Raw genomic sequence first — 20,561 nt, 5'->3', positions numbered from 1 at the left:
TTTAATTTCAAGAACTTTATTTGAGTGTGAAAATCCCTCATTTATCTTGCACAACTGTACAAATAACACTTATGTCCATTTTAGGCATAAACATGGTTATCATCACACTGGGTGCTATCAAAGATTTTATTTACAAAACAATTACTAAAATGCCTGATGTCATATTTCCATTTATTTATTTCTTACCCATAGGGTAATAGGTCCACCATAATTGCTTGGTGCATTTTATAATACAGAAGAAAAAGCTATGTTAATAAAATCTAACAAAAACTCACAAATAGCTACAAATTTGACAGAAAATGTCTAAGAAAAATTCTCCCCAAAATACAATACATTCTTCCACACATACACAGTACAGAATAAGTTCAAAGGCACAGCTTTGAATTTTGCTTTTGTAGAAGTATATAGAATTATCACCACGTGAAGGAATTGAGAGAACTGTTTCATACCTGTCTATAGGTAATTAAATGAATAATCATGTTTGCATTGTCATTTTCTTTACATAATTGCTTCATATCATCATATTTAACATATGTGGCTCTGAATCCAAAATCTTCCCAGTCCCCAAGTCCCTTCTTAACCTTGTCATTACTGACCAGAGAAGTTAGATTTTTCCAGATTGTGCAAACTTAACACAAATACATATATAATAAGAACAATAGTCAACTTAAGGCAGTGTATAATTCAATGCTACATGTCTCTTCTCTTTTGTAAAGATCAAACTTACTGGATCAACAGAAAGGTGCATCAAGATACAAAGTTAGGTGTAAACGGAAACCTACAACACCGCATGTCTTTTAAGGAGCCAGATAGAGGAATTGATATGAGTAAGTGATGCCTTGGCAGAATGGTTTTTAAGGAATGCAATAAGAGCTTAAAAGAAGAACAGATGACAGAGTTTTGCTGAGGGTGAATTTCCTGTCTTTAGCTCAAATTATAAATAGATCCTGTTCCAGTACTTTTTTTTTGTAAGACTCATTACCATTTGTCAATAAAAGAGGGGGGCAAGAATGGCTCACTCAAACTGACGTCACACAGGGTTGGCCCACATGCCAGAATTAAAAAAGGCACAGATTGGCCCAAAAAGTGGTCTAGAATAGCACAAAAATCTTTGTTGGCTACAGGAACATTCAGTCATACTCGTCTGCAATCTGCCCATATTATGAACTACGTTTATCTGCCCAGGATCTTTTCCATCCTTTTCCTCCCTTGAAGAATGTCCATGAAAGTCCCACATAACATGAAGTTTTTATAACTCTTTTAATTATATGGGCTTAGCTCATACCAGTCATTTTCATTTAGCCCAACCTGTGGTGGCTTCCCCATTGATGTAGGCAAAGCCAGGAAAGTGTTGCATGTGCTCATATTCAGAATTTCTGCGCGTAGTCAAGGGGGTGTACATATCACTAGAATTTCCATATCTTGTGGAGTGCATGGATGGGCTTGTGTAGCAGGAGTTTGCAGCCGGGACCTCTGGCCAGCGAGGAGTCACTGGTGTGGGATGCAGCCTTGGAGTACTGCTCATCAGACAGGGCTCCATTCTTGATGTTGGGCTGTTGAAAGGGTACTACAATAAAAATAAAAACAAATTAAGGAATTATCTACCACATACTTAATTTTAATATAAGGGCTGGTGGTATCACAATTCTGTGTTTACAACCCAAAATCGTATGAATTAGCAGACCTCCAACAACTAGGTAACATACTGAAGGTGGGGTATCAGATAACTAGTGCCTGCAGTCAAGCCAAAGTGTCGGGGAAAGTCTTGCAAAGCAGTCACTGCATTTAAATACCGAATTAACTTATTGAAGAGCTAGGTACTGGCTGGTATATCTGTGAGCAGAAAAATAAACCGAATTAGTCTAATCTTTTTCTCACAGCTTTTACTTGGAAACATGCTATTCAGTAAAAATCAGAGTATAAAATGTCCCAAACCCTGCTCAATCAACTGAGTTTTAAGGGAAGAGAGCAAAAGGATCTTTATTACTGGAAAGGTGCCTTCCTTTTAAATGTTCACAAGCCACCCTGCCAGTTTCTGCAGAAAAAATAGTATGGTCTGGCCTCAGAGCCAGCAGCTAATTGGAGTTAGGCAGAAGAAGAATCTCTCTATTCCCCAGCTGTTTGCAGCGACAGTTGGAAACTAGAAATCAAAGAAGTTCCAACAAATGCCTCCCACTAAGGAGAAGATGTGCTGAGGATAGCATAGGATAGGCAGGAAAACAGAGAACAGCTTTTGCCCTCTATAGCCACAGGCTTCCCAGCAACAGAAAGTAGACTGTGCTTATGAGTGCTTGCTTAACATAAATTTATCTTATTGCCCGTCTTACAGGAGCAGATCATCTGTGTGCTGTGCCTAAGAAATGGCTCTTCCTGTTTTGCCCTCCGATGATCCATCTGCATCACAGAGATGATTAGGGTCCCTGTTCCCCTTGACCAGCCATGTATTTTCAGAGCTTCTACATTTTACACCTTTATAACTTTTCTACAAGAAGTGTCATAATTTAAAATTTCATTATCTTGAGTTGTTTGACACTGTGGTATTTCCTTAACTAGAAAGCTGTCACCAAAGTAGAACTATCATCTCTTCTGATGCTTACAAACCTTGCAAGCCAAAACTTTATATGGCTGAAGACTGTAAGACCCCTTCCCCACGTCTTGGAGGGTGTAGTGGTTTGATCCTGGAGGGCAACTGAGCGCCATGCAGCCGTTCACTCACCCCTTCCCTCCCAGCACTGGGAAGGAGAAAAATGAATCAAAAGGCTCATAAATGGAGATAAGGATAGGGAGGGGGTCGCTCACCCATTATGGTCACAGGCAAAAGACAGGCTTGTTAGGGGAAGAAAAAAGGACCTCACTTTAATTCAAAACACTAATGATGACACTTAACAGACAGAATGGGACAGTGAGAAGTGTTACTGTATCTTAAAAACATCTCTCTCCACCCCTCCTTTCTTCCCGGCTCAGCTTTGTTCCCAATATTTCTACCTCCTCCCCCAGCGATGCAGGGGCAGGGCATGGGAGTGCAGTCAGTCGGATGCTTCTTCCTGCAAAGGTGGGGGAATCACTCTTCTGCATTCTTCCCCTGCTCCACGTGGAGTCCCTCTCACGGCAGACAGTCCTCCACAAACTTTCTTGCCGTGAGTCCTCCCCACAGGATGCATTCTTCTGGAGATGCTCTGGCGTGGGTCACCTCCACGTGCTGCAAGTCCTCCCAGCACCGAACTACAACAGCGGGGGCTGCTTCTTCCCACGGAGTCCTGGGGGTTCTCCACAGGCCACAGGCGAATCTCGGCTCCTCCAGTGACCTCCATGGGTGGCAGGGGGGTGGCCCTGACATCTCACCATGGGATACAGGGGGGCTCTCTGCTCCAGTACACCTCCCACCCTTCCTCCTCCTTCCTTTCACTGACCTCGGTGTTCGCAGAGGTGTCCTTCTTATAACTCATCCTCAAAGTCACCACCCCCTCTCAAGTTTCCCTTCTTAAACATGTTATTGCAGAGGAGCAGCCACCATCGCTAACTGGCTCGGCCTTGGCCAGAGGTGGGTCTGACTTGGAGCCAGGGGAGTTTTTGAGAAGCTTCTCACAGGGGTCACTGCTGTAGCCCCCTCCCCTTCTACCAAAAACCCCTCCATACACACAAACCCAGCACAGAGAGTCATGGGGAGAATAGCTGCTGTCGTTGTTCATAGGAGGGAAATGGCAGTAATTCCCAAAAGGTCTCATGACATTACTCCACTGCCGGATGGGGCTGGGGTTAATCAGTTGTGTAAGCGGGTCCCCAAGGCAATTACAGCAATGCCTCCATGAGGATTTTCTGCTGACTCCCTTCAGACTGCAGCCAGGAAAGCAGCTCTGCCTTGGCAAATGTATTCAAACAGTTCACAAGCCTCAGGCAGCTCCAAAGCCACATACTGGCCACCTCTAATTAGAGAGGAGAAAGACAAGACTATTTTTGACCATCATGCTGTAGTTAGTGATTTAGCATATTCCACCATGTCCTGGGGAGACAGGCCAGTTAGCAGATGAGAGGGAATACATCAAAGCTGTATGATGCGTTATTTAGCACACACTTCTCATTGTCACAGAGACTGGATTTACCCACGCAATCAGCTGCTGAAACAGGCTAGTGAATGGCAGCACCATACTGGACCATCAACACTTCAACTGGCACCGCTAATACATCTGTCAGAATAAGCTGTATTGGCAACACTGGCAACAAGTCTATACAAGATCATCTAAATTTCCATCTTCACCCCAGAGAAAGGCTTTTCAGTAGGAAAATTCAGCAGAGCTTAGGCACTGGCTGCAGAAAGTCTTATATTTCTTTGCAGAAGAATCAAGTTTTCAGACTTCTTGGCTTTCCAGAAGTTTCTGCTGAAGATAAGAGCTGTCAGTGCCCAGCAACAATGAAACTCAAGCTTTGAAGTTTTAAATTAGGTGATTTGAATTTAGGATCATGGTTCTCTCCTTTAACTCATTAATTAAGGACAGGGCACTGTCAAAAGACAACCAATCTGCAAGTATTCTAAGTAAACATAAGAGGTTCCAGAAAAAGTTGAACAATTTTCATATTTTTAACATTTGGAGACTAGCTGATAGATTTAGGATGCTGCTTTCCTGGTCTGCACTGGCAATACATGAACATCATTTTCATGCTACTGCCTGATGACTGCCTTCGCCTGAACATCTTCATGAACAAAGCTCTTGTCGTAATGAATACAGAGGAAACAAGTTGTCTTGTGATTCACTATAGCTTCAGAGCTGAATACATCTCACCTAACTTTAGTTATCCAAAAGTTAGGCATCTAATAAAAGTGAGTCATCTGAGCTTTCTCTACAGCCACTGGAAGAATTTATCAAACCTCAAGATAAATATTTAAGATGGAAGATGAGCAGTCCTCAGAAGATAGCTCTTTTCTTCCTCCTGCTCCATGATGTAATCCATTAGTTAGGTTGGCTCGAGTTAAATAAAAGTCCTTCTTCCATAGTTGTCAGATCCATAAGTTGTTTTTCCTGGCTGATCTCAAATGTCCCACTAATGACTGTGTAGAAGATGTTTTGAGATGGTAGGAGTCAGGACCAGCATGGGTCATTGGGAAAAAAACACATCACAGAAATAATACATTTTAAACTTTCTGTTTTCTGTATGTCACCTGTGGAGCTGCAAGATGTGGGACAAACTAGAAACATTCTTCTTTGTCTTCAGTAGTGTTTCACTTCATACCAATTATCATGGTCTTTGCCTTTATTACCCATCAATCTATACCTGAAGTCACTGTAGATTCCTGTATTAAAGAATATACTTACAACAAGATTAATCTAGACTTTTGCCCTAATACACCAGTGATTATCTCTTGTCTTCTTCCCAATGCAATAATTGATCTACTCTGTTGTTAACCATAACAGAAACCTTTGCCATCCTGACTCAGTGCAATTTTCCTTTGAGGTTGTGAAACTGGGGTTGTGACTTGTAACATGAGAATTACCTGCTTTCATATCCCTTACAAATGTCAAGAGAAAGCCATGGCTTCACCTGGGATAATTTGCTACTTGACAACTTGTAGACTGCAAAAATTTCATCTATGAGCAAGAGAAACAAAACAAACTCTGGGAGTATTCTGGCGGGTCTCCTGATTGTACATGGCGTTATGTGGGGAAGCCATGTAACATCTTTTGGGTAGTTTGGACACACAAAACCTGTGCTGTTGGGGAAATGAAACCTTGGCTCCCAGAATGACCTTCAGGATGCACTGAAAAGGAAAGATAATCCTCCTCCTATCCGCAGTCAAGAGGCCATGCTAAGGCTTACTAAGAAGGCAGGGCTAATGGCTGTGCATGAGGGGACAGGATACAGTGTGCTGCTTTTCCTTTTCATCAAGTGTACCCGATGCAGCTGTGTTTATGGATGTGTCATGAATGTAAAAAGAATAATTGCTTGAAAATAACATGGACTCTAAATATCTAGTATTTTACAATAAATTCTGTTATGACTGAATGCAAGATGGAAAGTTTTGTAATGGTAGGTCAGCTAATCGCAAATGAGTCAGTGACTTCTTTTTCCCTACAGTGAAGAGACTATTGAAAGACAATATTTTTAAAGTACTCATTGGCCCCTGCCTGACTATTAACTCACCCAATGAAGCATCTATTCAGCCTTGTTGGAGTGTCCAAAGCATAGCCATCTGGGCGGATGCCTGCCCATGCTGCCTGAATCACCTTTCACACTCTACATCCGGTTTAATGAAGAGTGCTTAAGCATGCTGAACTCAAAACACTGGGGCCTAGTGATCTTTGCCAGATATAAAAGCGACATTTGTTGGAGGGCTCTTGACAGGAAATTACCATTTTCTGGGTTAACTCACACTTGCTGCTACTGCTGCCATTAGACCTAGACAAGAAGCCCTTTAAGTCTGGGAGACTTTGAGCAGATTATTGTTAAGGGCTTGCTCAAAAATGTAAAATTAATTCAATTTCTTTTAGTATTATTTTAGAAAATACAACGTTAAATATGTCCTCCCATGAAGTGAAGACTGAGTTCCTGCAGTGTGAGGATGGAGAATAATGTCTTTATTCTTATCCTCAACTCACTGACTGATTATGCATGGAGGTGAAAGGTGTCTCTGTCCAAACAGCAAAATATTTTTCTTATGAATGTGGCTCTGACTTTACATTGCATTAGCTCACACTTTTGCAGAATGCTTCAAGTTAATGCTGTATGTTAGCCACTACTTTAGGACTTTCATACCAGAAAAACTGGCTATAATTTAACTTCATAAAAATATGCTTAAAATTTCAAAAAAATGACATAATCAAAACTATTGATTGACTGCATCTTTATAACCCTTAATTTCATCCATTTCTCCACAAATTGAAGCTCATTGAATATTAGTCTGTCAAATAGGTTGGGTGAAACTTTCAACTCATTCTAAGTGCTTTTGGTACTTTTGGGAGTGGCATTTGGAGCCTTATGAAAATGCTATTTGTAATTATTTAAAAAGAAGTTACAACATCTGTTTCCTGTTACATTCAATACATAATTACTTCAATTACGTTCTAACAATCTCAAGTCCGTTATGAAGCCATACAGTTAGGAACAATGATTCTTGTTGCATGGGTGGGATCTGGATAGCATTTTTTCTTTCTGTCATTACTAGCTGTTTGATGACAGAGTGGTTATTGGGAAGGGTATATTATTCTTACTGCGCTGATATAAGCTTATACTGTGTATGTGCTGGGGAGACAAGAACTTTTTCCCTTCTTTTTTATTGTGATGTAGGTGGGCCAGAACAGCATAAATGGACACTAAACACGAGCTTTGTCTGGAAAAGGAGTTCTTTGGCTTCCCCACTGTAACAAAACCCAGTTACTACTTTCTTCCAGTACCGCCCCTATGAAATCCTGCTGTGGAGGCATATGAAGGGAAGTGAAGATGTGGTTGGGTAGAATTGTTGCAAGCAACATTGCGCAGAGAAACTAAGTGGTGCTGCAACACATAGGGAATTTCTGGGAAGTTATGTGAGACCACTGCAGTCCTCAGAGCAGTTTAGGACAGTCAAACACTGCCTTAAAGCTCCTTTAACTGTGGCCCCAATACTGTGTTCTGAGAGGTGCAGACCCAACCTACTGCTTAAGAGCAGATTGTACTACCGCAGTGTTTTCCAGGCTGGTTTGTTCTGTCCAGACCATGGAAGTCAACTACACTCTTCATAAACCAAATTGACAACAACAAAACAGCAGCGCAAGCACTTGCTGATACAAATGTGCACCTCCCACTCCCAGAAGTTGATTAGTGCCTCTTAAGGACAGAGCACTGGTTCAGGAATAGCTGACTCTGGGTATGTTCTTGAGTGCAACAGGAGATAGCTTGAAAGCAGCAAACATTGCTTGTCTTTAAGGTGGGAACTGCATCTTGAGGAACAAAAAGGGAGACACTATCTTGCCACTTCTGTGGCGTTCTGTTAAGTACCTCCACCCGAGTTACGCCATTTGGAGGTGGTTACTCCATCTTGGAAGTGAAAAGGAAGAAAAAGTAAAATAAGGCTGTATGCAACATGGGATCTAGGAGTGCTTCCCAGATCTAAGTGGCTGATCTGGCAGCTTCTTGACTGAATTCCTCCTACCTACTCTGAGATCAGGTTTGCACAGAAAGGCTGGAGTGGAGTTGCAGCTCCAGCAAATTCCCTGTTCCTGAGGGAACAGGATGTCTGTGTGCACACCAGACTAAACCTGCCCTGCAGTGCACCTACAGTTCTTACATAATTTCTGTGTGTAGAGCATCCATCACAGGAGAAACTAAACAGACTCTTAGGTCTGGAAAAGAGATGACAGGAAGGAGGTGGGACGAATGATGCCGAGCTATGTCTCAAATGGTGAGAGCAGATAAATAGGGAATGAATATTCCCTATTCCTCATCACCCAAAAAATAGGGCACCCAATGCAATTACACAATAACAGGCTTAAAATTAACAAGAGCAAGTATGTTTCATACAACCTATCCTTAAGAAGTCTGTAGGTACAACAAAGCTCAAAGAACAAAAAAACTCAAAGACAGGGGAATGGACAGTGGTTTGCTACAAAATACAGAAGTCCAGCTGCTGCTCCCTACTCAGGATGTCCCTAGTCCTGCTCTTGCCAAACACAGCGTGGCTATGCTGGTGAAAGGACCACTCTCTACCTATGCTATTTCTAAGACTTTTCTTCCACACATTCGTTTCTGGCCATTGTTGGAGATAGGACCTGGATAAAGGGACCTGCAACATGATTCACTACAGCCATGCATTAGAGTACTTACACATATATTGTATGTTTGCTGGTTTTCGTACTGCATATACAGTGATGCACATTCATATGATGTGCATCTTTATATGTTACCAGATATATTAAAATATAAAAATATACATTAATGCAGATTTCTCTAATTACTCTTTCTACTAAAGGTGTTATCCTCGTGATTTACAAAGAAAAATTGCTGCAGCATGAATTACTTTAAGGAAGAGGTGGAATGATGTGAATGGAAATATTTATGGATAGCCTGAAAGAGGATCAAGACCTGTCCAGCTGGGCTGAAACTTGCAGCCAAAAGCTGTGATCAAAAGCCAGTCAAGCGTATATTGTGGAGGTGGATGAGGTGGTGACATTGTGAAGGGGTTACCTTTGAAGGGGGTACCTCTCTGGTAACCTTGACATAGGTTCACAGGAACGCTCAGAGGCTTTTAGACAGAGTTTTTGTCTATTTTCTACCCTGGCATCTGGTACCTAAAACTGCATAGGCAGACAACTGATGAAACATAAAGTCAGTATACATGTGTTTATGTACACACATTACACAGTCCCCTTCTGAATGATGACAGAGCAGCATCATAAGATTGTATGCACTTACACACTATGGCTTAGAGAATTAGGTGGTAACAAATCAATCTGTACATCATTTATTTTTCTTTTGTGTGCCAGGCTCCTGGCCAGTAAGCCAAGTCAAGAAATGAGCAATTGGGCCTGGAGTTACAAGGAAGCAACTGTTCTGAGAACTATTCACAGATGCTGATGAAAGAAAAAAAATAATTCGGATTAATACCAAGGTTTGAACAGACTGTGCCTGTCAGCAAAAAGACTCTTAGCCATCAGTGGGGATTACTCAGCCTACACTGCCAGAAGGAGCCAGTTTTAGGCTTATGCTAGGTTAGTAGCTGCAGATACTACTCAGCAGAACATTTACTCCCCTATAAGGTTTTTTACAAGCCATCTCCTCCATTTTTTTTTGCCTTCTTGTCCATCTGAGAGTCACTGATCTTTCTGAAACTATGAGCTACTTATCAAAATTTCTATTTAGCCCAAAGTCACAAGACACCACATTCCTCTGTGAGCCAAGGTAAGCTCCAAGACTGCCTCAGAGATGGGAGATAACAATAATCTCAGGGGCTCTCACCAGTCTGTTACAGGATGGGGTGTGAGTGAGCATGGAGCTGTGACACCGTGCTTCAGTGATATCAGCCTTAGCAACTACTGCTGTCTCATTTCCTCTAATGCTGGGGGGTTCATATTATCCAGAAGTTAACATGGACTCTCACTAACATGGACTTGCCGCTGATCAAGTGAGATAGGCTTGGCTTGAGACCCCCACCTGCATTTGTCAAGAACTGTACATAGTACAAGGTCTACAGTTGTGTTACTTCTACCCCAGCACAGCCCCACTGTAAGGATTCCAATGACGAAACCACAGCAGACATCCTAAAATTAATCAACCATCATTGTATTGTCAGGTTGGGATCAACATGGTGTTACATGTTGGCAAATACAATTTAAAGGGTCACTCATTCCCTCCCCCCTTCCCAGCTGTTCAGTTCCCCACTTCGACTAAATAGAAGTTATTTGCTCCATCTCCTTTGCTCCAATTCCACCTTTTTATTGATGGCCTGTAAATTGTATCTGTGAAATGATCCATCTTAAAGTTCTGCTAAACAAACAAACAAAAAATCAAGCACAACTCTCTCTTCTTCTTTAGGTACATTGCTCTGGGATGGAAAATAGCCTCAAAATAACAGACCTGATAAAACCTGGGGTATGTTGCTCTCTTCCACATGAAAAGGGTGGACATGGTGTTCTTTGAGACCAAAAAAGTAATTTATAGCTGCAGCCTGAAACCCACCTTTATTATATGTCTCCTGTTTTGGCTCAGACCTCTGTCTGGGGCAAGGGCTCTCTCTGATTACATGCTTGTAGAGGAGAACTTACCCCACACAGATTTTTTTCTTAGCAGTTAATCTCTAGACATGATCCTGAAGAGCATGATAGAATATTAGCTAAAGCTGAGCCAGAGTTCTATATTTGGACTGAATGTAGATTACAACAAAGAGTTCTTTTGAAGAGTTATGGTCAATGCCTCCTCTTCTTAACTGATTACCACAGCCATACACATGGCATCTCCTCTGATTTCAGTATAGTGGCAGCTGTTTATATATTCATTGTAAATTTGGCCTCCTATATTTTGATTTTACAATGTCATGAGTCCTACTGCAATTCCTTGCACCATGTTCCCCTTAGAAAGTCTGCTAGAAAAAGAGTAGTTCCCTGACATCTTATTAGGTTTTACAGGCAACAATATATTATGAACTTTTGTTGGTTAAAAGTAGCTAAGAAAGGAATTATCAGGGCAGGCATTATACAGAAGCTCATTTATACCTAAAAGGAATGTCAGCAAATTCCATATTAAAATCATTCAAGAATTTTAGATTATTTTTGAAAGTAGGGTTTCAGTTTGTAGCTCCTTTCAATACAGAATGAGCACATTGATAGGATTTTGTTAGCTGCGTCCTGCTGTGAGATTCCATCTCAGTTTACAAGCAGCATAAGAAAGAACATGCTAAATAGAGGTTGAAATCATTTTGCTCTGAAGTGCTATCATTACAGCATAGCTGTTCTTCCAGTGTGTCCAGGACAGTTCAAGGGCTAGCAAGAGAAGAAGAAATCTGACATCTGCACTTGTAGAGACAGCCTCCTACAGTATAAAAAATACTTGCATGATTTTAATGTATGTTACTATTTCCATATAACATGTTAACCAGGACATGAGCAAACTACAAATGTATTGATCTTGCTTTGTTTTATTTATTCCTTGCTTAACTTATGCTGTCTATATCAGTGTGACAAAGACAGTTGTCAGAGGGTAGAAAGAAACTCCTTGTGCAGGTGATAGCATTTCTAAACAGTAAAAGCCTAATTCTCTGTTTTACATACAGATTCATGACCGTTTCAGAACCAGCACTCATGTGGGTTTTCTGTAGTAAAGGACAAGAGAGATTAAAGAAAATTGGTGAGTCAATTTAAAGTCAGAAAGTGATGAATTCTGGAAAAAAATCTTGAGATAACAGGGTAAGGCTTGTATTGAAAAACCAATGTATACAAACCCAAGAGGACACTGTACTTAAATGTTCACTCACTGTTCCTATTGAAGCTGCAACAACCCTCAAACAAATCGTCACACCTCATGTAGTCTGTCTGATGGACCAGGTGCTACACAAATAGGTGAGAAGTTGTAGACTTTTTCTTTTCATAAGCTAGGGAGCCATTGCTGAGCTGGTCCAAAGGAGCATATTGGAGTTGTATAAGACAATCTGCCCAGTAGATTTCAAAAAACTTTAAGGAGATCAATTCCTTTATTCTTACCTTACAGCTAGGGAAAATGAGGGGTAAAAAAGAGAAATTACTACTCCAAGATCAGCTGGCAGACTGATGCCAAAGACCAGAATGAGATGAAAGTTTTGTGTGTTCTAGTCCAAAGCACTATCAAATTCACATCTTTGCATCTGGTATGAAACTGTTCTAGTGCAGTGATGGGAGTTAAGCGTGGTGGTCCCTAATATACTTGTATAAATTTCCAGTAGATAAACCGTAAGAGATGCCATGTGGGTGGACTATCCCTATGCCATCACCTCCTGCCTGTACCCACCTTTTGCAAATCTTACAGCAGAGAGCAGCTTCCTACACTGCGGAAGCACCAGTTGCATGATGTACTAAAGCCCTCCTACAGTTGTATTACTTTTGAACTGTTGCCAAATATCATCTTCCCACTTAATCTCCCTTGGTTTCTACTGGCTCACCTTTTGAACTGCAATAGTGTCCTGAAATAGTTACTGACATAATTTCTCAGCATTATAGTACGGAACTATGGCATACAGATTAAACAGAACCTCTTTGCAATGGTGTCCTGAAGCTATTCAAACTGTCTTCAGAACTCACATTTTTGGCAAATTCCTAAACGTATGTATTCTCAAAAGCAAAGGCCACAGAAGAATTCACTATGGTCTCTGCATCTTCTTACAACTATATGAAAACACTTTTATTTCTTGTTAGGAATCTCTTCCTGTTCCCAACACATAAGAAACATACAACTAATTATATTAATTTTTGTTTCAGCTACTCCTTAACACAGAAACACTTTCTATGATTCAGACTGCTAGATGTTAGAGTTTAGTACAACCTACAGCTACTTCTGATAAAAGAATATCCACCAGAATGAAAAGATATCTAGGTAATATTAGAAAAGAAAAAAATTAGGGACCATCAATGACTACACTAATGACAGCTTATTGATTCAGACAGCTAATATGCTGATAAGAAAATTACAAGCACAACTTTAGTTAAAATGTTATAGCAAGCATTGTCAAATAATAAATCCAACTTACCTGTGAAGAGCTTCTGTGGTAAGCTGAGTAGTGAAGTGGTCCAGAAATAGCAGTATCATGTGGTAAGGACGGATACTGACTCTGCATTGGATGGGGATGCTGGTTGCTATAGCTACCATAGTTGTAACTTCCTGTGTATCTATAAAATCCATTTAAAAACATTATTTAGCATGCATAATTGTTGTATTGCCACTAATAATTCTATAACTTTTGAGACATAGTTGCACTTTTTTGCATAGGAGAATGATATTTTAAATAATCTTTTTTAAAAATATATTTCCCAGCTCAGCTGGGAAGCAGATGCCACTTAGAGAAATGATGTGTTAGCACAACAAATAGAGAGACTCAGCATGTTTCTCTGACTAGTTTTAAATTGCAGACTCATCTGTGCACTTTCTAAGGAGAAAGTGTCTTTCCTTTTTATTATTATTTTATTGCCATGTTCATAATAAATTGATATGCAGGCTGAGGAAGTATGGTAAGATTTGATTTAAAGAACTACACTGTGGAGTTCAGCTATCTCCTTGCCCTGGGGTCAGATGTTCCTTTTCTGGGAGGAAGAGAGATGTATTAATTTGCATCTGAAGCACACAACATACAGCTTTAGCACAGCTGACTAAGGAATAGAGTGGGATTTGAGGCTGGAGAACATGCCTACTTTCTTCTTTCATCCCAATCCCTTGTCTAGGGACAGCCAGGAATAAAGGAGGGAGCAGTTTCCTTAGCTATAAGAAACTGCAGGGTCAGTGTTTGCTGGCCACCATTATTTGGGTCATTCACTCGCAGGAGATGCATGGACACTTTCTGCAACCTCCCCATCTTTGTGGAGCCATGTGAACATTTGGTGCTAATTCAGCACAGAAGTTTAAAGACTTTTAAAAGATATGCTATTGAAATGAAACACAAACCATGATAAATAAACAAACAGGGTAACCAATTCATTGTGAGAAAGGGAAGAGTTATTTGTACAGACTTTTTCTGGAAGGTTCAATGTCATTTTTACACTGGGTAGAGTTTAAACTTCTACTATTCTTTTGATTTTATGATGGTATTCTAGAGACACCATGTCATGTCTTACATCAGCCAAACCAGCAGCTTCAAAACGAGAGCAGAGAACCCCCTCCGAAAACATTTTCATGACATAAGGCCGTATGTCTATCTTCGTTGTTCAACACTGAGCTCTCATTCTTATATTCACTTGTGCATAGCTGTACATGAGTGGTTTCCATAATCTACCTCAGACAAGCTGGTGTTCACATGATACAATTTTGATAGTCTCTCTGTGGAGAGTAGGGGAGGGAGGAATGGCTGTGTCATAGAGCTGTTTCACACTGTGGTAGGCAGACATCTTGTGTTTTAATTCCTTCAACACAATAGACTGGTAAGCAAAATCTGCAAGATCTGCATAAGCCCGGCATTTCGCAGTGCAGCCGTCCCTGCTTGAAGAAGATGCTTGCATATCTAGTCCCTCCTGTAGTCCAGACTCACAAACAAAGCCAAGTCCTGTAAGGCAGTGTTTTCCCTTCATGCTTTCTCGAGTCACTAAGGATGCTATGTCCTAGTCTGGAAGCTATCGATCTTGTCTCCTCCATTCAAACACTCATCACTTTTGGCTTCAATTCTCTTGAGCATGGAGTTATAAAGTTTCTTATCCTAATCTCTATTGTGTACTTCTGGTCCAGGAAACTTCCTCTGTCTCTCAGGAGAGAGAGCACTGAGGACGTGAGAAGGAGATGACCATGCTCCTCAAGGCTAGTATTTTCCTGCCTATCTGAAAGTGCTTGGCTGAGGAACCCTACATCTCTCTAAGAAAATGTACCTGAAAAATCCAGTAAAAATGTTTCCTGCCAAGTACCATGTCTTACAGTGACTACTGAACCACATCTATAGTCATTGAGTAGTGAGGACAATACACAGATGGCATGTAGGGAAGTCCAGCTGGGAACTGGCAGTTACTCTGGAGTCTAGCAGCTATGATTCAGAAAGAATGGTCGGTTGATAGTACAGAGAATAATGCAAAGTCCTGCATCTGCAACATCATAACTCCTGCAGTGGTACAGGGGCCATCTGGAAAAAAAGCAGCTTTGCTGAAAACTGCCTGAAAGTTCTGGTGGACAAAAAGTTGAACATGAGTCACCAGCAGGCACTTGCAATAAAGACCACCAGCTACATACTGGGCTGTAGTAGCAGGAGTGTGGACAGCAGGCCTAAAGAACCGATTATTCTTCTCTCTTTGGCACTTGGGAGACCACATCTGGAGTACTGTGCCATGTTTTTGGCTCTCCGCTATAAAAAGGACATTGACATACTGGAGTGAGTCTAGTGGAGAGCCATTAAGACAGATAGGGGGCTGAAGCACAACTTACAGGAAGAGAACTGGGTTTGTCCAGCCTTAAAAAGAGAGACAAAGGGATGATCTACAACTATCTAACAGGACCGTATAGACCAGCTAGAGGCAAACTCTTCTGAGAAGTTGACAGTGGCAGGGTGAGAGGCAACAGACACAAGTTGGAACGAGGAAAATTCCAATTATTTATATTTTCTTCTATTAATACCACAAATTTACAGCCCTGAGACCCCACACATGTGGAGACTACCACTGTGGATTTAGAAGAAGATTTACAGGAGTGAGCTCGAGTAGATTATGGACCTTGTGCTATTCTCAAGTTTCACAAATCTACACTAGTATTGCTTGCTGTAAGACTTGTTTTAATAATGGGGAACGGATCATGTAGCCCTTTCCTCATTTCTGGTAACATGCATTTGGCCTTAATCAATTTTTATTTTACAGGGAGCAGTTTTTATCATTGAACTTACACTTTATTTTCTATAACTGGTCAGAAGCAAGTAAAGGGTATGTACAAATGAATCCAACAGTCTATATTTCACTCTATAACAGTCTATATCCAGTTCTCTCTTGGGAACTACTAGGGCTTTACATTGTTCCAAGGCTTCAGTTCTTAAATGTCTTTACATTGTGGAATATAATGGTATAGAGCACTCTGATCTTTTAGGTATTCTCTTTCTATCTCAAGACAGTTTGGAGCCTTTATATTTCACAGAGGATCATGTTTAGTGTGCAAGACTGGTAGGAACCCCAGCAGAACTACTGTTAGGAAACTTTCAGGTATGCTGGGTGGCTAAGAGTCTGTGTTTGGTGGGAAATGCAGCAGGGGAATGGCTCATGGCCTCCATACTGTTTATGCTCCCTGCTGGGCCCTCTGTATGGGAGTGAGGCGCAGTCTCAATGGCTACAGCAGCTGCTCACTCCACTTCTTGCTTCTCCAGAAACATGGAAATCTTAGTGCAGACTTTGATCTCTCTTTATTTCTTTCCAGGGCAACCATCTGTTTGAATCTTGCATACAAGATGTCTTATTTTTTCTTTTCCTCTCTGAAGATATAGTTCTTTAATGCTTTTAAACAAGCTCTGTCTTGAATCTGTGACTGTAACTTCCGTAAGAATTATATAATGACTCTTGTGCTTCAAAACATCATGGGTGAGGTCACCGGATTTCCCCACAGACATTTCTTCAGGAACATGTCTCTATAGCCTGCCACATTAGACTCAAATCATATAAAAACTGAAATACCAGTATGTTGATTTTGCTGTAGATCCAAAATAAGTACAAATTGTAATGAATCAAATAAATTTTAATAGTACTATATAGAGGGCAAATGAGATCAGGAAATCTTTGTGATAGAAGCCATGTAAATGCAGATTAACAGAGGCCCTATCCCTATGAGTTTACAAAGTCATTTTCAGACAAGAAGGCAGATGTCACTGAAATGCTTAGAAGCATCACCAAAATGTTTATATCCACGTGTCACATGTAAAATCAAATGGCAAAAGAAGTCAGATTATAGAATTCTTTGTTGCTTTTCAGAAAAATTGATTCACCTAGATTAAAGAGTTTCCTCAAATCACCACCCAGAGGCAAGAGATTCCTTTAGGAACAATGAATTCTCACATATATACACATATATATATTATATATACACTGCCTTACTGTGGCCTGTTTTAATTCTTGCATCCTGTTAGCTCCCTGCTGCCCTATTTCTGCCTCCACCAAGCAATCATACTGCTGGATAGGAGAGATGTTCCATATCTCCATATCCAGATTGTTCCAGTAAGGGCTTAGCAGTGACATTCAAACAGAAATCCAAACCTAACCACATCCAAGAGAGAAGGAGATGCAGGGTTCAAATTAATCTGCTGTTACCCTTTCAAACAGTATACAGTCTTCCACACTGGGAAAGCACTTGTGCAAGGTTAATGAGTATGCAGTGAGACTGAGGAACTTGGTAAAGTCTCTTGAACCTCTTGCATCAGGTCAGCATCTGAGTATTAACTAATCTTGCTATGTGCCTGGCCCTTCTCCATCAATTATTTTGTGATTGTTTCTTTCTAGTCATGGATTAAATGAGATTATAAAATTGAGACATAATATAATCATACAACACTAACAACAGCCAAAGAATAATGATACCAGCATCTTTGCAATACAGACTTACTACATCAAGAAACAGATTTCACTTTGTTTCAAAAAAAAACCTTAACCATAAGTTAATACTAAAATCATAAAACCCCTCCAAGACACTGAGAAGTGACTTACCCATGTTCTTCTCTGTGGGGATAAACAGGTATCCGGTGTGTGACAGATGATGATGGTACATGCGGACTTCTCATGCAGGGCAGCTGTTGGGAATTTTCAGCAGGGGACCCAGCAGCTGTTGTCACAGTGTAGGTGAGTGACCACGTGTAAGATTGCATAGCTCCTGCAGACAAACAGTATTAAAGGAATACAGCTAACATGGGCTGTCACTCATAGAGGCCTTATGCTTTGAGATGCTTACAGGAAAGCAACATAATAGACACAGATAATGGAAACAGCACCAACCAAAGTGAACAAGACTATTACGTTGCAGGCATAAATAAAAATACAAATAGATCAGCTGGAGTGTGCGAAGATCCAGAGGTAAGAGACATATCTGGAATAGCTCAGACTGTGAACTTTCAGTGTGGTATTGTAATTTGAGGCTATCATTTTTCAGAAAAACTGGGATAGGACTTAGAAATGGAGGAACACCAGTACTAATATTTCTCAGGCATGATGCACCAAACCCTGAGGTCTCCCTCACATGAAGTGGGCTGCTGGTTTGTTTAGCTCCAAAGCTGATCAGGCCTGGAGTGAAGCAGGAAGTATAATCAGAACAATGAAGGATTCGAAAAATATGGGTGTTATGCAAATACATTTCTTGAATCCTTTTGCAGTTTGTATCTGTTTCACCCAACTAGGTACCAGCCTTTGCAGGGGCAAGACAGTGGTAGATCTCCAAATTGTAACAAATTTATCGACAGAAATAGCCTAGCCATTTTATTCCTGCAAATAATGTTTCTTTCTTCTTTCGAGGTGGCAGGGACTGGACTTAATTTATTTGTTCATGTAGAACATTTGTGGGAAGAGCAAAGCTAAGAAGTGGGTTTTCCATTTTGCTTGGAAGGTGCTGAGTTTTTTAATCATCCTGATCCCTTCCAGGCAGGAACTCCAGATTCATGAGCCAGCTGCTGAGAAACCTTTGTCCTTTGCACACACCCCTTTCACTCAGGAGGCTGACAGATCCATTGTTCCAGTATAACATAGCTCTTGCTGGAGGTCATGACCATACTGGCTGAGATTACCCTGCAAATGAGGACCAGAACACTGAATTTAACCCAATGCGAACACTAGTTTGGGGGGTCTCTGGGCACTCTTGACTCTTTTTCAGTAGCTAAAAGGAATTGCAGGAGGTGACTCGTTTTTTTCAGTGTGGATTCTAGGACTTCCTGTAGTATGAAAGGGTCTAATTCAGAGGGGGAAGTGATTGTATTACCAGGTATGTGTCCACTCCATGGCTTTGGGGAATGAAAAGCCTATCTCAGATGTGCATAATTTTCTACAGGTGTGTGCGATTTTATTTGGCAAAATCAGACAAATAATTTTTTGAAATGGAAAATGCTTAATTCTGGGTGTAAACGAAGGCATTCTGAACTTCACAAGGTAAGTCCAGCTTGAAATATTCCAGCAGGGCGTGATTTGGTGCTCTTACAGTAGAGACATCTTTGGATGTGTTATGAACAAGGAAATTTGTGCTAGGCCTATTTTCACATGCCTGCATTTTCTGTCACAGACTCTTGAATTTTCAGTCTTTTATGTCCTCCCATTGAAGAGGACCACTGAGATCCCTGAGACTAAAAAGGAGGCATACACATTTGAGCTAGCACATCAGTGCTGCTGTGGCTATGAGCAGTCATGGTTCCTTGAGTTGAGGAAGAGTGTTTAAGGAAGCCTACCTTCACTAGAAAATACAGTTTCTGTGGAAGGGGCCAAAACTACTTATGCAGTCACCAAATATCTTCATCTGACAACAAGAGAAAAACTGTTTTGAAAATATCAACAACTTTTCTGAAGAATATTTTGGTGAAACTTTCCAATTTCAAAAGGTCAACATGTTTTCCTAGTGTTATTTTCCAAAAGAAAATTTGAAACTTTTTTCAAAACAGGCCTAAATTCAAAAGGCAAAAACAAAGAGAAAAGAAAGAAAAGAAGGACAACGAAGATGGTGAAAAAAGCCAAATACAAATTTTAAGGTAATATTACTGTTTTTTTTCACTTTTTAAATTCACTATAAAACAAAAGTTTTACTTTGACCTGATTTTATTTTTTCCAAGAAAAAATTTGGCCATTGAGCCAAAAATCTCATGACCTTCCTAGCTCTAACAAGAAGTGGTAATAACAGGGCCAAAAGATCCTTTGCATTTTACCAAATATGGTTAATTTGACTGGCCCCAGCCATTGTGACAGCCTCTTTTTCTTTTTTTGAATAATACTAGGGATCTTATCTCAGTCTGAGGAAAATGAGTTGGTCCAGCACAGCAAGTTGTTTCATGTGCTCCCTGTGGGAAGTCAGACTCCTTGGATGAGAGGACTTGGCCACTCCTGGCATTCAAATCTAACTGGCAGCTACCTCAGTTCAATTTTAAAATAAATGTTTAGAGTGTAACATGCTTTGTGCCTGTCCAGACAACACAGAAACAAATACAGAGAATAGGTCTTGCACTGGAAGAGCTGTGAATATCTTTGTTTAATTTTTCTAACCAAGAATTGTCCTCAGTACTACAGGATAGTACTTCACACAGCTGCTCTAGGAAATAGCCACCTTCTTCTGGAGGTTATGGTTTAGAAGTAAATGTATGTTGGGTTTTACTCTGGATTTACAGAGTGACAGAAAGCTGTTCAAATATTTTTTTCAGGATGTTCTTGGGAATCTACAGCTGCCTCACTTCTCTTTGCCTTTTTGAAAGGGATGCCATTATTTTCATCGACCTAGTCACAAAGACA

General features: G+C 40.6%; 1 protein-coding gene across 5 annotated transcripts in view; it reads right to left on the bottom strand.

Annotated features, from left to right (window-relative positions):
- RFX4 (regulatory factor X4) overlaps positions 1-20,561 on the bottom strand; it is a 98,305-nt gene continuing 77,744 nt past the window's right edge. For all 5 annotated transcript variants that reach the window (XM_074869484.1, XM_074869485.1, XM_074869490.1 and 2 more), the window contains 3 exons: positions 17,796-17,958; positions 13,181-13,319; positions 1-1,567 (listed from right to left, as the gene is read on the bottom strand). In XM_074869484.1, coding sequence (XP_074725585.1) covers positions 1,295-1,567; positions 13,181-13,319; positions 17,796-17,958 — 575 coding nt within the window. In that variant the 3' untranslated portion in view covers positions 1-1,294. The remainder of the gene's footprint in view (positions 1,568-13,180; positions 13,320-17,795; positions 17,959-20,561) is intronic.

This window comes from Strix uralensis, chromosome 5 (genome assembly GCF_047716275.1).
Source record: "Strix uralensis isolate ZFMK-TIS-50842 chromosome 5, bStrUra1, whole genome shotgun sequence".
Taxonomy (NCBI): Eukaryota; Metazoa; Chordata; class Aves; order Strigiformes; family Strigidae; genus Strix; species Strix uralensis.
This window is presented reverse-complemented; position numbering and strand designations above follow the sequence as displayed.